Genomic DNA, 21,609 nt, shown 5'->3' on the forward strand with positions numbered 1-21,609 from the left:
ATAAACTAAGGAAAATGTTCATGGGCTGTCTCACTCTCAGCTCACTTCAGAGGCAAAACTCAGGAGCAACCATGGAGGAGGGAACAAAGGGAAAAGTCAGCCTGGGGCTATCTTACACAACAGACTTTGTCCTGCAATGCAGAAAAGAAACAGGTGCTTCCAGAGCCCTCTGGACTTGTGCCACACCTCATCCTGCACTTCTGCAGGACAGAAGGAGCGGCAGTATTAATACATAGGCTAGCAAGTGCCAAAACACACTCAACTAACGTGTTGGGTGACCTCCTCAGATGTACTGGTAAAAACACAAGCATGTGGTCAGTTTGTTAGTCCTACAGTGCATCTTTGTAACTAGGATATCCCCCATTTCATCTGATTCTCTCAGGTCTTATTCCGGCCAAAGAAAATAGCTGCGGACTCATCAGGTCTAGGACAGATTACACTAGTGAAGGATGAACTGTCAAGAGACACAGGGGAGAGCGTAACACAAGCCTGGCTGCTGTGTAAAACTAAGGGAGCCAGAACATATTTGGAACCCTGAGGTTCTGCAGCATTTAGTCTCTGTAAGAAGGAATACCCAATGAGATGGCATCATCTTCTCCCCCAGCCCAGGTATATTTTGTTCCCCAAGGTGCTGCTGCAAACTGCAGCATTTAGCCTCTCCTTTCTCTGTTTTCCTCAGCAACTGAAGCTTTATTCAGGTTTGGTCCTTCTGAAGGGGAACTGAAATTTAAGATTGTGAGAGGAAAAGCCTGTTAGGAAAGGTGGAGCCATTTTCGCCTCTTCCCCCAGCATGTACTGGGATGAGAAAAAGAAGCACTTAGATTGGCAATGAAAATAGTAGCAAAGTGAAGGGAAACCTGGGTTTGTTGTCTCACTGGAGCAGGTGTGTGTCCAAGATACCAGGCTCAGCACGTGGGCTCCAGTGAACATGGGTGTCCATTTTAAGTAGACAGCAAAGGATTCAGATGATTCAGAAAGTCTGACAATCAGTAGGAAACTTGCAAGGATTTCCTGGAAAGAAGTCTAACTTTACAGAAAATAAAGACCTTTCTCTAAAAAAGTGAATACAAATATATAAAATCAATATAGTAATGATTTAGAAAGAGGGGAAAAAACTGTATTTTGGAAGCATCCAACAGTATTATTGTGGAAGTCCCAAGACAATTTTCTTTTTTTCTTAAACTTACATTAGTTTGTGCTTGCAAGACTTGTCTGGCCACTGAAGATTTAGGTGTACCCATCTTACAACAGCATCAAACAAATAGCAGAAACATTCTGTTCACAAGTCTTTACTGTTTTATTCTGTTGTAGAAGGTGTTATGATCCTTTATATGTAATCTGGAGCCCTAACAAGCAAGAATTAAAAGCATTACCAGTGGAGACATAAAATACCAACTTCTTTCCCAGCTGTGCTCATACAACCAAAATATTCTAATAAACAAGTTAGTGGTGTGTAAATCTTCCCGCAAGGCACTGAAGGTAAAAATAAAATGTAATTTAGTTGGGCTCATACAGCTAAACAGCTATGTTATAGCGACATTATAATCTCCCCAAAGCATTATGGGATAACATGAAATCATTCTTCTGCAAGAGAAGGATAAATAACACTTTCATTAAAGTATCTTCTCCTGTATTGGGTAGGTCAAACCAGTTAATAGTGTTAATGATCCAGATTCAGGAAAAGGAGGCAGTTTAAGAACACCCCAAAGAACAGGTGTCCCTCTCAGTCTTCTATTTTTCTGTTGGGTTTTTTTTTTTTCACATAGTAAGTTTATTTTCTGTTTTTGAAGGCAAGAGCCCTGCAGCTTGTCTCCCCTGACTTTCAATGCAGCCTTATCATATGCAAAGTCACAGTCAATAGCAGGAGGAAGAGAGGATGGGAAAGCTGATGAGTGCTGCCACTGTCCGCACAAGCGTGATGAGACCGGCCGTGGCCCCGGGGCTGAGGTTCCACTGTGATGTAGCCGTTAATGATGCGGATCCGAGGAGGAGGATCTGTAGCACTGCAAGGCAAGAGGAGAACATCAGTCCAGACCCAGCCCAGAACTGCATGATGCCAACAGAGCAGGAGATGATCGGCCTTTGTGACCCACTGCGAGTCTCCTGGGCTCCTGGGAATGGCCTCTTGTGCTGGTTCCACCAGCACCTCACGTGTCTCCACACTGCCTGGTCCCTCACTCATCGGTGGGAGCTGTTGCCACGCCAGCTCACATGGATGACGGCGCTGTCCAGCTGAACTGTGAAGCGGTCTTGGAAGAACAGGGAAGAGAATGAGGGTCAAGACAGCACTGAAATACTTGGCCTGTACTCAAATCTACCAAGCCAGCCTGCCCCCTGCTCCCATACAGTCAGTCAGCTGGGTAAGATGACCATATTCCCAGTGCCCTCTAGCCAGCCTTTCAGCTCTGCAGAAAGTCTTCAAAAGAACCCAAACAAGCATGGTTGCAGAAGAGTGTCACTGCAGCAACACTTGCTCAGCACAGCATGAGTGAGCCACCTGCCTTCAGATGGATCCATCTTCCCCAGCCATGCTTCTGTATGTGCATCTTAAGAGGGGACCAAACCTGTTTCTATACTGCATGTTCCCTTCTACAAGTCAGGAATTACAAATGGTAAATGACACACTTTAAGGAGTGGAAGAGCCACTTCCAGAACACATCCTAGTCACTGGGGAAAGATCACCATCCCACAGAACCTCCCAGTGCTAGCAAGGACTCTAAGGTGGTGATGAGCAAGAACTGAGCTTGCATAATGCTTGAACTCCAATTATGGCAACACTTGATGAAGGAGAAATTTGTATTCTCCAGACTGCTATGACCACCTGTCCCGAATTAGGGTAGCTCCTACACTGTGGTAGTCAGGTGTTGTAGGTGTTGTTCTCTTTGGCAATGGATTGAAAGCCACGTTTAAACCCACGGCTGCCAGGCTGACACACATCACAGGGCCTCATGCTGCTATGCAGCAAAAATCCGAAGACAAATTTGGGCAAAACTAAAAGCAAGTCTACCCACCAAATACAAAAGCAGAGTCATTTCTCCTGCGCCCACTCCCCAGCTGCTGCGTGCCACTCCCGCCTTATTTTGGCCAGCTAGCTGCGTTACGCAAAAACACTTTGGGGAAACTGCAGGCAATCAGTATTCTTGTTAAAAACACTTACCCTTCCGTACCCAAAGGCCCCCACAGAAGGCTGGAACCGTGACTGGAGAGAAGCCAGCCGGCAGCACAGCAAAGCCACACAGCTGATGCACACCGGAGGACAAACCACAGCCACGCCGCCGAGCCCCCAACCAACCAGCCGGTATTACATCACCTGAGCTGCGCCTCCCGCGTTCCCGGGGTGACAGGAGGAGAGCTGCGAGCGGCCCCGGGGTAGCACCCCCGGCAGCGCTACCTGCGGCCGGGCGCCCCGGGGGCGCGCACAGCCGGGGCTCGGCCTGCCCAGCGGCCTGCCAGTGGGCGCCGCGGGCTGGCGGCTCGGCCGCGCCACCGGGTGGCGCCGTCAGCCCGGGCCAGGCCGCAGGCGCCCGGGGGCGGCGGCGCACTGCGGGCCGGGGCTGCCCCTCGCAAGGGCCGAACCCGGAGCGGGCGCGGGGGCTGTGCGGGAACGGCGGCTGCCCTCCCGACACTCGCGGCCTTCCCGCTGCAGCGAGGGCGCGGCCGTCTCGCCGGTGGCGGCGGGAAGCGCCGCTTCTCTCCCCCAGTCGGCTCACCACACTGCTCCTGAGGTGTAAGCTCTCTGCTGCTAAGGGCTCAGCCCTAAACAGCACCCGGGTAGGCTTCTGGCACAAGGGATCAGTCAGTTAGTAGGGGGAGGAAGGAGACACTACCAAAGAAAAGGAAAGGAGGCATCTGCTGCTCCCACATTTATGCAGCAGTTTCCCAAACTGCCACCGTAAGCCTTGCTTTTACCTCACTACTGCCTCGCTGTGCTTAAAACCTGGTAAGCTGCCTCATGTACCTCCAGCTCAGTCACTGCTCCCTCCCTCCTCCCCTCAGGGCACTAACGCTGCAAGTGTCTGCACACCTCACACCAGGGTGCCCACTGACTTCCCTGAGCTTCTTGGCATCAACTGCATGTGAAAAACTGCACTTGTCAGTGTGCAGGCAGGGTAGAAGCTCCAGGTCATAAAGATTCCGTGTCACTCCTTAGTATTTTACTGAACAGACCGTCAACAGAAATTCCAAAACCCCATTCACAAGCAGTGGACACCAACTACGTTACTAGAAAGTGAATGATGCATTAAAAGACAGTATCAAATGCAATCAATATAAGGATTGATTTTACTGGTGAGTCTTCAACCACATGTAGGTCTATCAGTGGGCATAACAACTTCCATATGCATTTGTCTCCCTCTCCAAACTACTCACACTTGGAAGGAGGAGCAGAGAGAGGGCACAAAACTGCTCTAGAGAAGAGGAAAAGGAATCTTGTCTAAAAGGTCTGACAGTGGCTGTATGCCTGGAGCAGAACAACAGCTGCTGGACCCATTTGCAGCCAGCTTGAGCGTTGTATTACTGAAAGCAGTGGTGCAGATGGGACCCAGGAATGCTACAGGGGAGGCACAGGAAAAGCCTGATATACTCAGTATCTTCAGAGAAAGGGAAAAAAATTGTGGAAGCTTCATTTCAAGTACTGCAGGCTTTTCTCCATCATCCTGACCTGCCTGGTTAGTTACAATACCATGAAATATGAAATTCAACCTGAGTATGGCAGAGATTCAAACTACAAATAAAGTACAAAAGAGAGCAGACTCAGGCCCGTGTGCAATCTGACAGGAGAGCAGCATTAAGGTGCACATTGAGCTACAGGCGAAAGTACAGCTAGTGAGGGAGAAGTTGTCTTTTGTTTTTTTTTCAGGCTGCTGATGTTCTTGTAGGCGGTAAGCTCTTCCAGTTGGAAACTAGGGCTTATTTATGAACCTCTGCCATATAACACACTCCATTTTTTGTATCAACCCCATCATCCACTAGGCTGTCATCTCCCTTTCCAGATCTCCAGTAATGCTATGGGGCTCACATGCATTTTAAGACTGGATAGAGAAACTGGTTGTGCTGCATAAATGCTGTCTGAACACAAGGAGCACATATGCCAGATAGGAGCTCCTTCAAATGCAGTGGGTCTCGGATAAATGTCCAAGGCTCTGATCTGTACCATCCATCACTGGACCCAGTCTTCTGTGGTACAGAGGACTAACAGATGCTCACAATCTCCCAAGTCCCAATGCAAGATGGTCTAGACAAGGCTTCCACTTGTATCATGCCTATTTCTCCACAAGCCTCACCATGTGGAATAAGTTATTTTGCCACTAAAAGCACTAGAAGCAACCTAGAGTAAACGTTTCAGCAATAATCACAGTGAGGGAGAAAGTCAGATCCTGTCCTCAACATGTATCTAGCCCCAGCAGAAGTCTGGTGTACTGAATTAATCAGTCTAAGTTGAAGTCCAGTTTGTGTGACAAACCTCCTCCCTCCCCAGCCATTAGTTACCTTTCTTCAAGGCGAACCCAGAGATCATTAAACTGTCGCAGCCTTTGCTTCTTCTGCTGTTTCTTCTTCTTCTTTTTGTGCTTCCTCTCTACCTTCTCCACCACATCGATGCTATCAGAGAGCAGCAGAACTTCCTCCTCCTCTTCTTCCTCCTGGGTGTGCAATGGCAGTGGGAGCTCCTGGGATGAGATGTAGGGGCTGTGTGCTGGTGATGATGATGAAAAGGCTAACAAACTTTTGGAGGGTTTTCTGCTGGAAGAAGGAGGGAACACATAATATTTTAAAGGGCTTTGAGGCAGAATCCTGGTGCAGATACCATCAAGGCACATATAAAAACAGGTGTTTCTCCCTAACATACTGTCTGGATGCTTCTTTCTCTGCCTTCTATTTCTGTCCCCTCTTCCTTAAATCAACATTCTGACCAAAATAGTTCCCTCTAATGAAAAAAAGCTTTGGAAAAGAGGTAATTTGAAACTGAGGAAAGAAGGCAGTCTTGCTTAAAGGGGAATAACTCTTGGGAAGAACCTAGCACATCTAGAAAGAGACAAAAAAGCAATCACCCTCCAGGTCAGAGAGGGTCAAAGCACACTCCTCTAGTCTGATGTACTGCAGAACATAGACCAGATTATTTCTTTCAGCAGTTCTTGCCCAGAGCCAACTAATCTGGGGGAAGGGGCAGGGACAGGCCAACTAAAGAGGAGCCAGTCCTAAATCAACTACTCACACTGGTGGAGAAGGTAATGAGCTAGTCTACAAAGAGTGGTTGTGGTTGCAGAAATGTGTCTTGCAAATTACAAACTTTGAAGGGAATGGCTCAATATACAATTAAGCAATCCTTTGGCCCATCTAATCTGCAGCAACTGGAAGACTTGCTGTTGTCAGTGCTACGTTCACTGTCGTCTCATTTTCTCTTTCATGAAGCCAGATGGTACAGAGCAGTGATTGCACAGCCTTTATAAAACACCATGTCAGGGGATCTGTCTGACACAAAGAGAACAGAGCTCAACTCATTATTGTGGCATTGACTTCTAGGGTGAGCATTTTCTGTCTCCTTGATGATCCGCAAAAGAGAAAGCACCGCCTTGCCACTCAGATAAACACACCAAGGAGCACGGAACGGTGGTTTTAAAGGGTTGTATCAGGCAACTATGAAGGTCTACATGGAGGGGAGGAAGCAAATCGCAGCTCTCCCACGACACAGAAGTGAGGTTTGCACACATTTATAGCAAGGAATAAAGGAGTAGGAGTCAGACCTTCGGCTCTCTGGCTGTACAGATCCTATCTCAGGCTAGTAGCGTTATCTGAAATTTAGAATCAGCTAGAGCAAGTGAAGTACTGCAGTGAGACAATGTGCATGCACAAACTGTCTCACAAGGCAATCCTGGAAGCCCAAAGGATTGCTCAGTGGAAGCCCTAAGGGCTACGCTTACTCAGCTTCATAGCTCCACTCTGATTACTCAAACTCTGCTCCATTATGCTTAGAGCCAGCAACATCTCCTACTCTATACTCCAAGGCCAGCAGCCCGCAGTCTCCTATCCACTCACGGATCTGCTTGCCCACACTTGTTTGGAATAATGTGATTCCCCCTCTTTATTTGTTCATGAGAATCTTGGACAAACTCACAAACTCAATCTACTCTGTGGATACTCAGAGTGTAACACAAAGATCTGGTAGACCTTTATAGCTGCTGCATAGAGATGCAGCAGTCTTCTGTAACAAGAAAAACTGGAGACTGGCTTGGGCTAAAATTCAGAAAGGTATCAGAAGACACCAGACCACTGTGTAGAAACCTGGCTTCTCTCACTGAAACCTTCCCAGAACTATAGTGTGTTTCCTGTCTGCTTTGCATTGGCATCTAAAGGAGGAGGTCCAGAAGGGGACATGTTTCAGCATGGCTGCAGTTTTCATGATAGCTCAAGACTGTGGGCACAACTCTTCGTTGGAAGAAGAAGAAAATGGGCATCCTGGAGAAGGAGAAATTAGGTTGTGGACTGGAACAACAGGGAGAGAGTGGATGGAAAATTAAAGAGAGTCTGATTTTACTTCCTGCAAGGAAAGTTACAGGGTTATGATATGGTGAACTTCATGAGACAGGGACTGGCACAGAATAGGTCCTTCAAAAGATCTGTTTCAAAATCATCATGATTGTCACACTCTCACTTTATCACCAGTGAAGTATCATGACTCTTCAACTCTCCTCCACATTACCCACCCCTTAGCTCTGGCTTACAGAGAGAACCCTCCCAAATTCTCTCCAGTGACCTCTGTTTATGCTTCCCTTTTCCTCAATTTATCTTCACTGTGTCTGTTCCTTAATTGTGAGAGGCACATAGTGGGCACCAGCTTTCCGCTGTAGATTAAAGAGTGCCTTGCTGCCTGCACCATCCCCTATCCAGCTGATGGCCATACCACACTGGAATTCAGCACTGCTACAGGCAGAGCCAGGATGACCTCCATCCTTCATGACAAACTATTTATTCTAATACCTACAGCCCTAGAAGACCATTAACAACAGGCACTCAAACACATAACCTCCTTTGCACGCTTCCTTCAGGTATTTCTTCCAGGGACCAACTGAGCAATGACATGCCAAGACATACAGATGCAAAAGCACATCCTTCCTTCCCAAGGCCAGTTCCCTCTCCCAGCACAAGCAACTAAGGGAGGAGTCAGGAAGCACCTTAATTACAACTGTGATTACGTGATGAATATTTTACACATATATATGCATCGTAAAATCAGGAACAGCAGTTAAAGCCCAAAATTAGACACTAGGAGCTTGATTGAGCTTGTGGCGCTATTTATAAACTGTCTTTTGTGCTGCTGTGTGGTTGAAGCACCTCTTTTGCCTTTCTTGCTTTTGTGACACCACAAAGGAGAAGCTCTCCTGCCCCCTGATTCCTAAGGGCATTTATCCCCTTTCCCCTGCAGATGGGCAGGACACCTCGGGCAGCCCTGTTGGCAGGTGAAGTTGTGTGACTGCACCCAGCAGTCTGGCTGCTACAGGAAAATACACACAATGATCCCACGTTTTTCTGGGTTCCTAGGTATCTCTAAAAGATACCTCAGAAAGGTATAGGGTTTGGCCTGAGCACAGGAAACAGCAGACTGTGCTGCTACTGCACAATATCACATTGCAGGGAAGGAAGACAATTGCAGACTTCCTCATCTTCTTGTTTCAGGATCACTCAGCTAATATCCCATACCATATCTGACAGTAGAAGAGCTATTTGGATGCTCTGTGGCAGTTCTACCACATGTCAGTTTTTTCCTCTCTCAATTTTGTACTGAGAAATAGTCCACAGGTGCTGACTCAACTGTGTGCAGCACCACTATCCAGGTCACTATCTGGATATGGTTTACCATTTACATGGGCTAGACTGGGTTTGTTGACACAGGTTGCCCTGTTATTTGCTCTTAGCACAAGCCCAGGACAGCAATCAAGTGAAAATCTCCATGCAGCCTCCAGGACTCTGACATAAGTCTTGCCACAGGTCTTTCCCTCACCTCAAATGCTCTTCTCAATTCACAGTTTTCTTGAAACTCATTTCATATTTTTAAATCTGTTTCCAAGTCATCCAGAAATGTTAACACCTTTTTTCAAAGAAAACACTGAAGTGTCATCTCATTTAGCTTCTTCACTCAGCTTTAAAATCTAGACTCCAGGAAATATATCCTGCCCTGTAGTCCTAATGAAAGGTTTGAGATACAGCCAACACCAAACTGAGGGTTTCCAAAGGCACAAGGGTCACCAGGTAGACAACGAACTCCCATGATGTCAGAGAATGGGATGTCTATCTACACTGAGTATCGTTCATACCTACTTTCCTGATGGGTGAAGACCTAGCCCTCATTTCCAGAGTTATTTGCCCTTGATTTCTGTATAGCTACACCTTTACAAAGTACTATTGGATATTGTTTATTCTCAGGTATGTATTAAGCTCTCTTTCTTTAAGCTGCAAGAAGCTGCTATGGATATTTTTGGGAATAACTAAGGTAAGAATGTTTTAAGGGGGTGGGGGAAGAGGGAAGGCAAAACACAAAAATATCAATGCTGGCAGGTTTTGGTTATCTCCATAAATACTGATACACTGGATTGTCTAGCATGACTTAAGTGTGACAGGTTCATTAAGTCTGGTGCTTAAGCATAGGAGGCTTCTCCACATCAGACTAACTGCTATTAGTGGCCACAGGATTAGGGTTTGCATTCATATACTCATGGGGATGAGTCTTAGTTCAGCTGGTTTCAGTACAAGTAGAGTTAATGGTGTATGTCCATGTCAAGAATCATAGCAAAAACATGACCTGCCAAAGTTTGAATCTCATGGTCTGAAAAAAGCAGCAAAGGTAGTGCAAAGAAAAAGGTAAGGCAGCCAGAATATGCTAAAAATATGTTATTACTTTGTACCACATCTGTGGACCCCCTGTCACAGACCAAGATTCTGCACTGTGTCCTCTGTACAGAAGGCTAAGAGCCCTGTATCAGAAATATCAGGGAGGAGCTGCAGAGATATAAGCAGCCTGGGACAGTGTTCCTGGTGCAGAGAATAAAAGGAAATTGGCATCATAACTGGGATCAAGCCTTCTATTCACTGTGGACTTTTAGCTGTGAGTGTTTGGAAGAGTGGGGATATGAGAGACACAGGAGCACATGTTTGGCAAAAGTCTGGAGAAGGGGGAGACAAGTATTGCAGACCCTAAGCTGGTGACAAGAAGTCCGGGAAGAGGTGAGTCAAGAGCACATGTAATTCTCAGCAGAGTGTGGAGGAGGAGATAATTTGGCATTCTGTAGTTACTGAAACCATGGAGATGGATAAAGGCATCCAGTGACAGAGAAAAAGAGCCAGTAAGGGTTTATCCCAAAGGACACCTGCAAAATGGACCAGAACAGTGAGAACCTTGGCATAAAAAAGCAGACAAGAGCGGAGACATGAGAGCAATCAGTCGTGGGGACAGCCTGCAAAAAGAATGGGTAGACTCCGGGCAGTCATATTCCAGGCTGTGAGAGAGTAATCAGAACGAATCCAAAATAGCAGTGTAAGAGAAGGAGAGTGTTAACAGGCAGGACAGTCAGGCACTTACAAGGAAGGGAGGAGGCGCCTGAAGGCCTATGTGGTATGAGACAGCATCCAGCTCTGATGAACCAAGCATGCACACTCTGTGGCTGTTACCTTAAGAGTTAAAAGCTTACAGGAGAGAGGGAACAGCAACAACAAAACCCCCAACAAACCACCAAATAACCAAATCAAACAAATTCCTCTTTCCAAACTGGCTCATGGAACAGAAAAGTAAAAACAATTGGTGGGGGAGGAGAGAGGGAGTGCAGCTCACTGTTAGGTGTACTTCCAGCTGCTACTACCTCTTAGAGATTGTTTACAAACCACCCTCCCAATGGCTGCTCAGCTAGATAAAAGCATGCATTACTTGTTGATGGCTTGTCCAGCTGGAGTGTGTTCTACCTCATACCCTTCGTTTCTCAAAACATCAATCAGTGTGTTGTTGCCCATGAAGTGACCTGCAGTTAAGAGAAAAATGACATAAGAACTCAACAAGAACAAGGAAAAAAAGAAAAGAACAAAGTCCTTCCTCCTCACAGGAGGTGTACCACACTCTGGGCAGATGGTGCTTTATCACGTGCCACCAGCATAAACCAGAAACACAGGATCTCTAACAAATGATTGCTGAGGTTTCCCAGGGTCATTTCAATCACATCTGCATTTTAGAAAGGCAACAGGTTGTTGCATCATCAGACCCCTGGGGATTTCTTGGGGCAATGAGAGGTACCTGTTCAGGAGCAGTCGACAATGTGGTGGTGCAAACCAGGCCAGAATCTGGTTGCAACGTTTTAACATTCTCTACCACCATCAAGTCACTATCTGAGATGTTGGTCAGCATCATTAATATTTTTTCAATTATTAAAAATCATTCATTTGCAGTGAACTAATGATAGCTCTGAAAGCCAGCTAACCCCTTCTATTTCTCCACTATAGCCACTAGGGACAGAAACTCCAGTCATGCTGGCAAAAGTTATGAAAGGACTGAGCTAGATCTAATTCTGTGATTATATCTCTGCTCCATTTTCAGACAGATGTGGTGGCTGGTCAGCCCATAAAGTGGTAAATAAATGGCTACTCAAAGTGTGCAGGACTGTATGTTCTGCACACTGACTTAATCACTCATCAGATAAGGCTTCTAAGAAGCAGATGGACAATGGAAGCCTTGCAGAGTCCTTCATTATGGTAGGTTGACCCTGGTTGGAGGCCAGGTTCCCACCAAAGTCACTCTATCGCCCTCTCCCCTCCTCAGTTGGATAGGGGAGATAAAATTTAGCAAAAGACTCATGGGTCATGATAAGGACAGGGCCAGATTACTTAGATCACTCACCAGTTATGAGCCCAGACTCAACAAGGAATAAAACCGATCTAATTTATTACCATGCAAAACAAGGAAGGATAATGAGAAATAAAACCAACCTCCCCCATCCCTCCTTTCTTCCCACGATCAACCTTAGTCCCAACTTCTCTCCCTCCTCTCCCTGAGCGACATGAGGGTGGGGACAGTAACTGGGGCTAAAGTAGAGTTCATCATACATTGTCTCTGCTGCTCCATTCTCCTCAGGGGGAGGACTCCCCACACTCTTCCTCCACTCTTTCCCTGGAGTCCCTCTCAGAGGACACTGTCTTCCACCAGCTTCTCCAATATAAGTCCTTCCAGTGGGCTTCAGTTCTTCACAAACTGCTGCAGCGTGGGTCTTTTCCATGGGCTGCAGTCCTTCAGGACCTGACAGCTCCAGTGTGGGTGCCTCAGGGGGTCACAAGTCCTGACAGCAAACCTGCTCCAGCATGGGTTCCTCCCTCCGTGGGTCCACAGGACCTTCCAGAAGCTTGCTCCAGGGTGGGTTTCCCAGGGGGTCACAGCCTCCTTCAGCTGTCTCCATGTCCTCCAGTGTGGGGGTCCTCCATGGGCTTCAGGTGGAAGCCTGCTTCACCATGGTCTTCTCCACAGGCAGCAGAGAAACTTTTGCTCTGGTGCCTGGAGTGCCTCCTCCCCCTCCTTCTTCACTGACCTTGGTGTCTGCAGTTTCTTACATCTTCTCACATCTGTCTGGCAGCAAAAAGCTGCTGCAGGTTTGGGGTTTTTGTTGTTTGTTCCTTCTTAACTGTGTTATCCCAGAGGCACTGCTGCCATTGCTGATTGTCTTGGCCTTGGCCAGCAGCTGGTCTGTATTGCAGCCAGCTGGCATTGGCTCTGTTGGGCATCTGTAGCACCCCCACTACCAAAACCTTGTCATGCAAACCCAAGGCACTTCCAGATAGCCTCATTGAAACCATTTGTTCATTTAACAGCCTAAATTAATCAGAGCACTCCTTTGCCTCAGTAGATGTAACCAGTGCTAAAAACGGTAACTTCAGAAAAACATTCTCCCTAAGCACATGGGAATGAACACACCAGGATGATTCCAGGGAACACAAGGAGGTAAAAAGAAAAGTCCAACAAGACTAACACAGGACTAAGCCCAGGGGATTTACTGTTTTTTCCTCCAACAATAATTCAATGATGTGGAGCGTAAAATTCTAGCTTCTCATTCCACAAGAGCAAAGGGCTCATGAACTGCCAGCTTAAGGCATGCCACTTGGATGGTATCACTTGAGGATACACATTATCAAGATGAAGTTTTCCAAGACAAATCTGTTTTAGAAACAGATTTAGCTCAAATAAAGCACCTACCTTCCCCTAGCATATTGGTGTAATTTTTGCCTTCAGAAAGAATAAAGCTTGACCATTTATGTGGTCCTAACCTAATACTGTTGGTTTCTGTTACTTGCCAACAGTTCAGCCCTGGGTGCAGTTAACCAAGAATGTTCTCATGTCAGCAAACAGACCAGATGCAGCAGGGAACGTGAATGACTGTAGTTAAACATTGTTAATTGAGTAAAATTAGACACTGTAAGGCTTACATTAGGTATATAAGGTACCAGACTTCATTGCTGTGTCTCACCTTTAACACAGAGAAGTACATGCAAAGGGAAGGGGAAAGGGAATTCATTTCTCCAACCCTACCTCCAGACAGCAGAGAAATGGATGCTTCCAAAGGTTGACCCACTCCTTGTGACAGTGAGGTAGGACACTTAGACTTCTACAGAAGGAGCGCCTCTTGATTGCTAAGGATAGGGCAGTGTTCAGACTAGATTTTTAATCTCAGGTGGGCAATGTTGGATGAGCTGGGTGCTGTCCTCAGTAGTGAAAAGTAGTGCAGAAGCTCTGAACTTGTACTTTCCTAACCTGAGTCCTTCAGGAGGAAGGTGACAAGACACAGAGATAAGTAATATATAGGCCAATCTTACCATGTTAGAATAATTTTCCTCATGCCAATGTAAGAGCTTATAGTCTCACATATCTCAAAAGTGAGCTACTGAATCACACCATCAAATATGCTAACCCCCTAATCCATCTTCAGTTACCCTTACTCAGAGTAGTGATTTGGACTGGTATGTAGTAAATTTCTGTAGCACATGTATGAATCCCACTTCTACCAGTCATCCTGCCCAAGTGATTTCCTGGAGCTGGGCCTTAATCTTTTGAATTTGATGGAATGATAAGAGTATCTTTTATATCACAGTGACATGTACAGGCCTTCAGCAACATTTGCTTGTTGCTGCCAATGCAATGAGTTATGTCTGCATGTGAAAGGAAAACCATGTGCCAATATTGTGCAAAATACAGATGTGTAAAAGAGACACACACAAATATAGACAGACATGTGATACTAGATTGTTCACAAGATGTGATCAGTCAGGAGCACCTCAGCCTAAGTACACAAAGGAATTAGGAGATGTCAGTGTCTGCTATCCAAAAGATGAGCCACACATGCTCCATGAGACAGAGCTGGTCTCTGGTCTAGGACCCAGAGAACCTACAAGCTCAAACTGTGCTAGGTGCAAAATGAAACAAACAAACAAAACAACCCACCGCCCAGAAAAGACATAAGGGTGATGGTTTGAGGTGCAGGACCCCACCAAGAGCAGCTTCTCTGGAGTCAGCACTTTTGCCTCTTTTCTGGGAACTCCCACAGAAAGTTTGGTGGTGTAAGAGAGACCTGATCACCAAAAACAACTGTAAGAAACAGGAGCATGATTCACTCTCTGAGGTTTAAGATCAAGCGGCTGTGCCGCAAGGGAGACTTAGTCCAAAGTCACATGACAGGGAATAGGCCTCTTTCACCTGTTTTCTATTTGAGCCTAACACACTTGAATACCCCCCAAAAGAAAAGCCCTGGGGCCTGTCCCATCAGAAAGCCTGCTTTTTTCTTTCTGTACACAGCCCTGCATTATCCTCACACCACTAGGTGAAGAGATGCCTCTGAGAGGTCAATTTACTCTGGCAGGGGGTGGGGAGCCATGAATCTCTATTCTTCTGTGTTCAAGCTCAAAGAGAAACTAAGCAGCTGTTGTATGCACCAGCTCAGCCATGCACTCTACTGGAGAGTAAATAAGACCCCAGCCTTTAATCTGCACTGAAAGGAGATGGCATGCAGGGACCGCAACAAGCAATACGCTCGAACAACAACGCTGTTTGACTGCAGACCAGTCCACGCACTCAGACATGCACTGAGCACTCCTGACCTTCCCCAGGAGCAGTACCTGGTCTTGAAGAACATGGGCTACTATTGCCATGAAATCCATGTCTCCTGCTTGCAGCTTTCGCTGCCAGTGCACACAAAGGTCTTTGCATCTAGGTAAGTGTGTGAGGACTGTGGATTTCAGTAGATGTTCCTGAACCCAAATTTGAGACATGGGAAGGCTGAAAGTTTTGTTCATCAAGGAAATACTGCAGAACAGAACAGTTTCTGCTCCTGAATTTTGTTTTTCTTATAAAGCAAGATTGTCAGACTGAAGAAAAACTGTGTTCCTCTCTGAATTTCAACAAAATCCATGACTGCAAGCTGATACACAAATTTCCTTGACCTTCTCTTAAAGTCACGTAAAAGGAAACATCTAAGCCCAGACAGCTCTTTGTCTGCTGTGTTTTCCTCAGTAGAAAGATGACACTCCCTATCTGACCTAGAAACACGCCAGGACCTCACCATCTACAAATATCCCAAGACAATGAATCACTGGATGTACATGTAAAGAAACGAAGCTGTTTGTTAGGAAATTTGATCTGGACTGCTGAGCTCCAAGAAGTGGTGGGAACAGCTACAGCACATGATGAGAATAGTGCAACCACAAAATGGCACAAACTATTCCAGCCACTGGGGACATCATAAAGCAGGATGTTTATCTTTGACTGGGCTGGGAGTGCTCAGATGGATTTCTGGTGCCAGAGAACCTATGGGTCATTGGAACAAGTTTTTTCAAGAACATTTTAGAGCTACAGATCTTACAGTTCTTTACAAACTTCCTGGAAATGCCCATGGAAACAATCATCTATTATCACTCTTAAGACTGCTCACAAGAACTACATAAATAAATTCATACAACGTGGCCTAGAAGGGTGAACAGGACACCTGTCAAGAGCAGCCTGTGAGCCAATAAACCATGGAGAAGGTTTCAAAACTGCCAGTGCTCTCTGAAAAGATGCAAACAACAGCAACGGGGAATTTCTGGTGGCCCGGGGAGCAGGGACATGCATATCCCACAGGCATTTACAGTGAAGAGCTGGAAGTTCAGCATGTGGCAGATCCAGCCAGTGACCTAGAGAATGCACAGTACTGTCTTAAATCATTTAATTGGATGGAAGCCAAGCTGCAAACCGAACATCCTACTCCTCCTCATCAGCCCATGAGGTGGACAAAGTGATCCTTATTGACATCAAGTACCTGAGGAAGCTAAAATGAATTCCCAGAAGACACAGTTCGTAGGACACAATGGCTAAGAATGGAGACACAGAAAATACTTGAGTAGTACCCCCACTCACAGTGTCCCCAGAAGCAAAAACCCTTACAGAGGAATTTTCCTGATCCCACTTCATGGTCTTTTATTCCCTGAAAGGAACTGAAATGAGTTAAACAGAAGAAAACATGTAGAAATAAAAGCATGCTCCTCCCTGTCCTCAAATCTCTACTTAGTTTAACCTTTTGGCACAAGAGCAAGGAGCAGCTCATGGCAAAATCCATTTTTCACACATAAAACAAAAAATGACCTCCTCCTGCTCCCATATAGTTCTGAGCACAGAAAGAGACCCTAACCACATCTTATTAGCAGAGCTTGGCAATTCATATTGGAGGCAGTCATACCATAACAAGAGCAGAGAGAGCCCTCAGCTTAAATATTTGACCTGAGTCTCTTAAATGTACAACCTGAGTATTTTTGGTCCCATCTTTACCTTTGGGCAAAGCCAAACCTCCTGATAGCTACACAAACTGAAGCTAGAAAAAGGTTTTCCCTTGATAAGGCCAAATTGATAGCTAAGTTAACATGAGGGAAAAAGTTTACAACCTCCTATTTCTTACTTTGTAAAAACGAGAGTTAAACCAAACTGCTTCAGCTCATCCACTGGGGCTCCATCCACACTGGCATTTACTGAGAGTTTTCTACTGTTAAAGCTCCAGGCTCATTAGGAAGAGACCTTCAGGGAGGTGACTATGTTAGTACCCAGTGTATTGTTACCAGTAAGGGTTAGAAATATCAGTGCTGTGTCTGAGCTGCACTACTCCCAGCTACCTTCTGCCGTCGGACCTGCTCCCATTCTACACCACTACTTCCTTTCCAGAAAAAAAAAATCAACCCCAAACTATTAAGGACTTGAAATCCCACTACTGTAAACATACGTTACAGGATTAAACTTTTCCTACTGCAGCTGCCCATAAAGGTAGGAATGGGTAAACCTCAGCATGGGTTGATAAGAAGCTGATGGTTACCAGACTGTCAGTACCTGATCAGGAACACCCCACAGTTGTTCAACCTGGCTGATTTTGGCAGTTGTGCTAATTATGCTGGAACAGAGCTTTCTGCCTCAAATGCAGAAATGCAAAGCTTTCTTTATTTTATGTGTCAGAGACGTCAGGACTGCCCCTCATGTGAGTCCTGAGGCTTTGGATATGGGTCCTTACCTCCATGCATTATCTATCCCCTTCAGGGGTTATTCTTCTAATAAACCCTGTCATTAGCGTTCTGCAAGCTCAAAGAAGCTACTAAGAAAAACAGTCTCAAAGCTGCTGGGTTGTATCTAGCATTCTAAGATTACTGAGGTACAGGCACACTTTCAGGGACTCGGACTTTCCTCCCACCCAAAGAGACTAACATGATGCTGTATTCCAGAAGGAGAAGCAGCAAGCGGGCAATCAGCAAGCCCATTGTGCCCAGGGAGAAGTGAGGTGGGCCCACAAGAAAAATTTAATCTGTTTTATCACTGTTAACTTCATCCCTGCTCCCCCTTGTCCCCTTCCAGAAATCTGCCAAGGTTCATCTTCTTGTAGATTTTTTGTTAACTTTATGTTAACACATTTAAAATCCTTTACATAAGCATAGATAAATTTATATTCCCTGAGCACACCCACATTTCCAGTCCCAAATCTGCTGATGACAGGCTCCAAGTTTCCACGTTGGGCTCTAAACTCCAGCTCAATTTCAAGGACAAACTGACATCCCCTTTACCTTAGCAACTTTCACAGACCCATGGCAGGTATTACTTTGGTTTTCTTTTACAGGTACAAGATGGGCAGAGAGATCCTGGCCTTAGTGCTGTTAACTTACTACAAACACAGGTGACAGGTCCTTCCTCTGATCTTTTCCAGAAGACATGAGTCTTGTTCCTCTCGCCTAATTTCTCACCCAAAAATCCCAGTTGGAACAGCAAATATTAAGAAGTAAAAGCAAACAGCTCTACATGAAAACAATACCGCCTAACACACTGTTCAAGTCAGAGACTCAGCAGAATTCATAGAATCACAGAATGGTTTGGGTTGGAAGAGACCTCAAAGACCATGTAGTTCCAACCCCCCTGCCATGGGCAGGGACACCCACCACTAGACCAGGTTACCCAAAGCCCCAGCCAGCCAGCCCTTCAACACTCCCAGGGAGAGGCATCCACAGATTCTCTAGGCAACCTGTTCCAGTGTCTCACCATGCTAATACTGAAGAATTTTTTTCCTAATATGTAATACAAATCTAACACAAATCTTCCAGTTTAAACCCATTACCCCTTGTCCTATCACTACAGTCCCTCTCCAGTTTTGCTCTAGACCCCCTTTAGGTACTGGAAGGTTGTCATAAGATCTCTGGAGCCTTCTCTTCTCCTGGCTGAACAAGCCCAAGTCTCCCAACCTTGTCTTCAAAAGAGAGGTGCTCCAGAGCCTCTGACTATCTTTGTGGCCCTCCTCTGGACTCACTCCAACAGTTTGCTCAGGAAATCTGCTTGTTCTACTTTTTCTGACATAAAGGACAAGGAAAAAGCCATTAGACATCTTGATAAATCCAATCCACTTAGCGCCTAAAGCTGACACAGAATTGACTTGCTCCCCACATCCCAAGAACCGCCTCAAAACAGACAGAAGGTGGAAGAAGCCATTTGGTGGACAATGACACTGTGGGATAACCACAGGTGGTTACATATTCTTTGCTTTCCTTGTCCAGGTGGCTAAGACAACAGGTTTCACATCCATCTTCAACTCAAATGGGGTCAGTTATGTTTCTACAATGATGTCCAAATCCTTCTTCTGAGTTAATTTTAGTTAAGCAAGTATCAGTTGACTCAGAAGCTGGGAGGAAGAGAACTAAGATTAGAAGCTCTTAGGTGAATTGTTAATTCAGGTATTGGTTCATCAGTCTGCTCATAATTCTTTTTCCTGGGAGGTCTTGTGGGAAGAGTAAAAACTCAAAAAAATGCCTGCCATTCCCTAGAGGTCTGAATCCATACAGTCTGAGTAATGCCAAAGAAATGTGTTAATAATTTCCTTTAGCAATCAGAAAAAGAGAGCTGAGGAAGTTTTCACCATCATCTTTTCTTAGTGTTGATGGTGGCTTGCCAGCATCCACTATATTTTAAAGCCCCAGAATGATGCCTTTTTCAGGAGCAGCAAAGAAGAAAGAGCTCAGAGAAAAAGGAATTTGCCAGTGTTTACAGGATTAAAAGGACAAACTTCTGAAGTTGTCACGTCAGCCAGCATCTCTCAGTGAAGTCAGTCATTTCATCCACAGGGATATAAGGCATCTTAGATCCCTTTGTACTTCTTATTCATGAGCTGGCACTTCTGGAGTTTTTCAGCTGTTCAAAGAGGCAGGAGAGACTGAAGGGAATTTAAACTTGGCTTCCAGAAAGTCTGGCTTCACCTGAGGCCTTGACTGTCATAATAAAGTCAGGATCTCATGCCACTAAGTATGCATCCTCCCGCATTAAAACAGAACAAAACCAAAACCACCACTCTACTTCCCCACCCCCCCCCTCTTTTATTCTTCAGCCTTTTCAACATAAACCTTAAGTAAGCTAAAGCAAACAAGCTATGCTCATCCTGGAATAAAAGTGACCATGCAGAAGGAAAGCCCATCTAGAGTAGAATCTGGTGAGAAACATTAAGAGAAACAAGGAATGCTTCTACTGGAAACTGCACAGTAAACCATAGACTAGATAAATGTCACCCCGGTGCTGAAGAGAGCAAGAGACCTGTTGACAATAATATGGAAAAAGCCAATGTACTCAGTGCCATTATCACCTTCTTTACTGGTAAAACCACCTTCAGGAATCTTAGGTTCCTATGACTAGAGGAAAAGTCCAGGGCGAAGAAAGTTCAACCTGGGTGGAGAAAGATCAGGTTAAGGCACATTCAAATCACATAAATTCTGATAGGGTACACCCAGAGGAGCTGTGGAAATTCGCCAATGTCACTGTGAGGCCACTCTCCATCACTTTTAGAAAGTTATTGCAACTGGGAAAGGTCCCTGAGCACTGAAGGAAAACAAGTATCACTCCTGTCTTCAAGGGCAAGAAGAAGCACCTAGGGAACTACAAATTGGTCAGCCACATCTCTGTTCCCGGGGAAGGTGATGCAGCAAATTATCCTGCAAACCATTTTCTAATTAGAACATCTGTTGTACAAGGAAAGGCTGAGAGAACTGGAACTGCTCAGCCTGGAGAAGACTTGAGAGGGTGTAATTGATGTGTAAATACTTGATAGGAGGCTGTAAAATAGATGGAGCAGAACTTTTCTCAGTGGTACCCCATGAAAGGACAAGAGGCAGTGAACATGAATTGATATAAAGGAAGTCCCACTTAAACAGGGGAAAACACTTCTGTACAGTGAGAGTTTTTAAGCACTGGAATAAATTGACCATAGAGGTGCTGGAGTCTCCGTCCTTGCAGATACTCAGAACCCAACTAGCCTCAGTCCTATGAAAACTGCTCTATATGGTCCTGCTCTGAGCAGGGAGCCAGACAAGACTATATCCAGTGGTCCTTGTCAGCCTCAGCTATCCTGTGATCCTGTGAAGCTTCAGCCTGCAGGCAACACCCTTGTAAGACCTGTACAAGTGGTAAAACTCTCCACAGCACAGTAGGACAACACAGCTCTCTATATATCAATGTGCTCCTCTTAGATCTATCTGCTGTCTATGGAATTACATGTGCCATCACTTACTTTGGCTTAGCATTCAGATCCCAAAGGCTCCACTTATACAGAGAAATTAAAGATGCATATAAAAGGAAGACTGCTTGTGAAAGATTATAGCTGGCTTTGCTTTACAAGTTCTTCCACTAGACACCGGAAAGTAGGTTTGTCGTGTAGAGCGGCCACACAAAAAGGGCTATCCACAATAAAGATAAAATCCTTACTGAACCTAGAAGAATGCCACTGTCATTACCATCTCTCTCTTCCCATACTTTCCCCTAATTCCCCCAAACTGCTTTATTTTGGCTTGAAATGTTCAATATTTGAACTTTAGCCAAAAGCAAAGATTTTTGGATAGTTTCAGCAATATCTAGGGTTTTTTTCTCTCCACTTTTGTGCAAGCTTAAATTACTTTCAATAAAAATAGTTCCAGAAATGAGCTCTGAATGAGAAATGTTTTCAACAGAACATAGGGGGAGTTTGTCTCATCTGTTGAAATGTAGTAAAACCATAAAATACACCAGATATAATGATCAGATCTAGTACAGTCCAAATTGCCACGTGTAATTCCATGTAAGAA

The 21,609-nt window shown here is 45.3% G+C and overlaps 1 protein-coding gene across 1 annotated transcript in view; it reads right to left on the minus strand.

The window, feature by feature from the left end:
- Nucleotides 1–1,822: 1,822 nt before the first annotated feature.
- LOC311203346 (metalloprotease TIKI1-like) overlaps nt 1,823–21,609 on the minus strand; it is a gene marked incomplete at both ends in the record, with an annotated part of 83,026 nt that continues 63,239 nt past the window's right edge. Inside the window, 3 exon segments of the mRNA XM_084278011.1 lie at nt 1,823–2,003; nt 5,488–5,739; nt 10,913–11,003. Coding sequence (XP_084134137.1) covers nt 1,823–2,003; nt 5,488–5,739; nt 10,913–11,003 — 524 coding nt within the window.

Source organism: Gallinula chloropus (genome assembly GCF_964237585.1).
Source record: "Gallinula chloropus genome assembly, chromosome: Z".
In the NCBI taxonomy this organism is placed as follows: Eukaryota; Metazoa; Chordata; class Aves; order Gruiformes; family Rallidae; genus Gallinula; species Gallinula chloropus.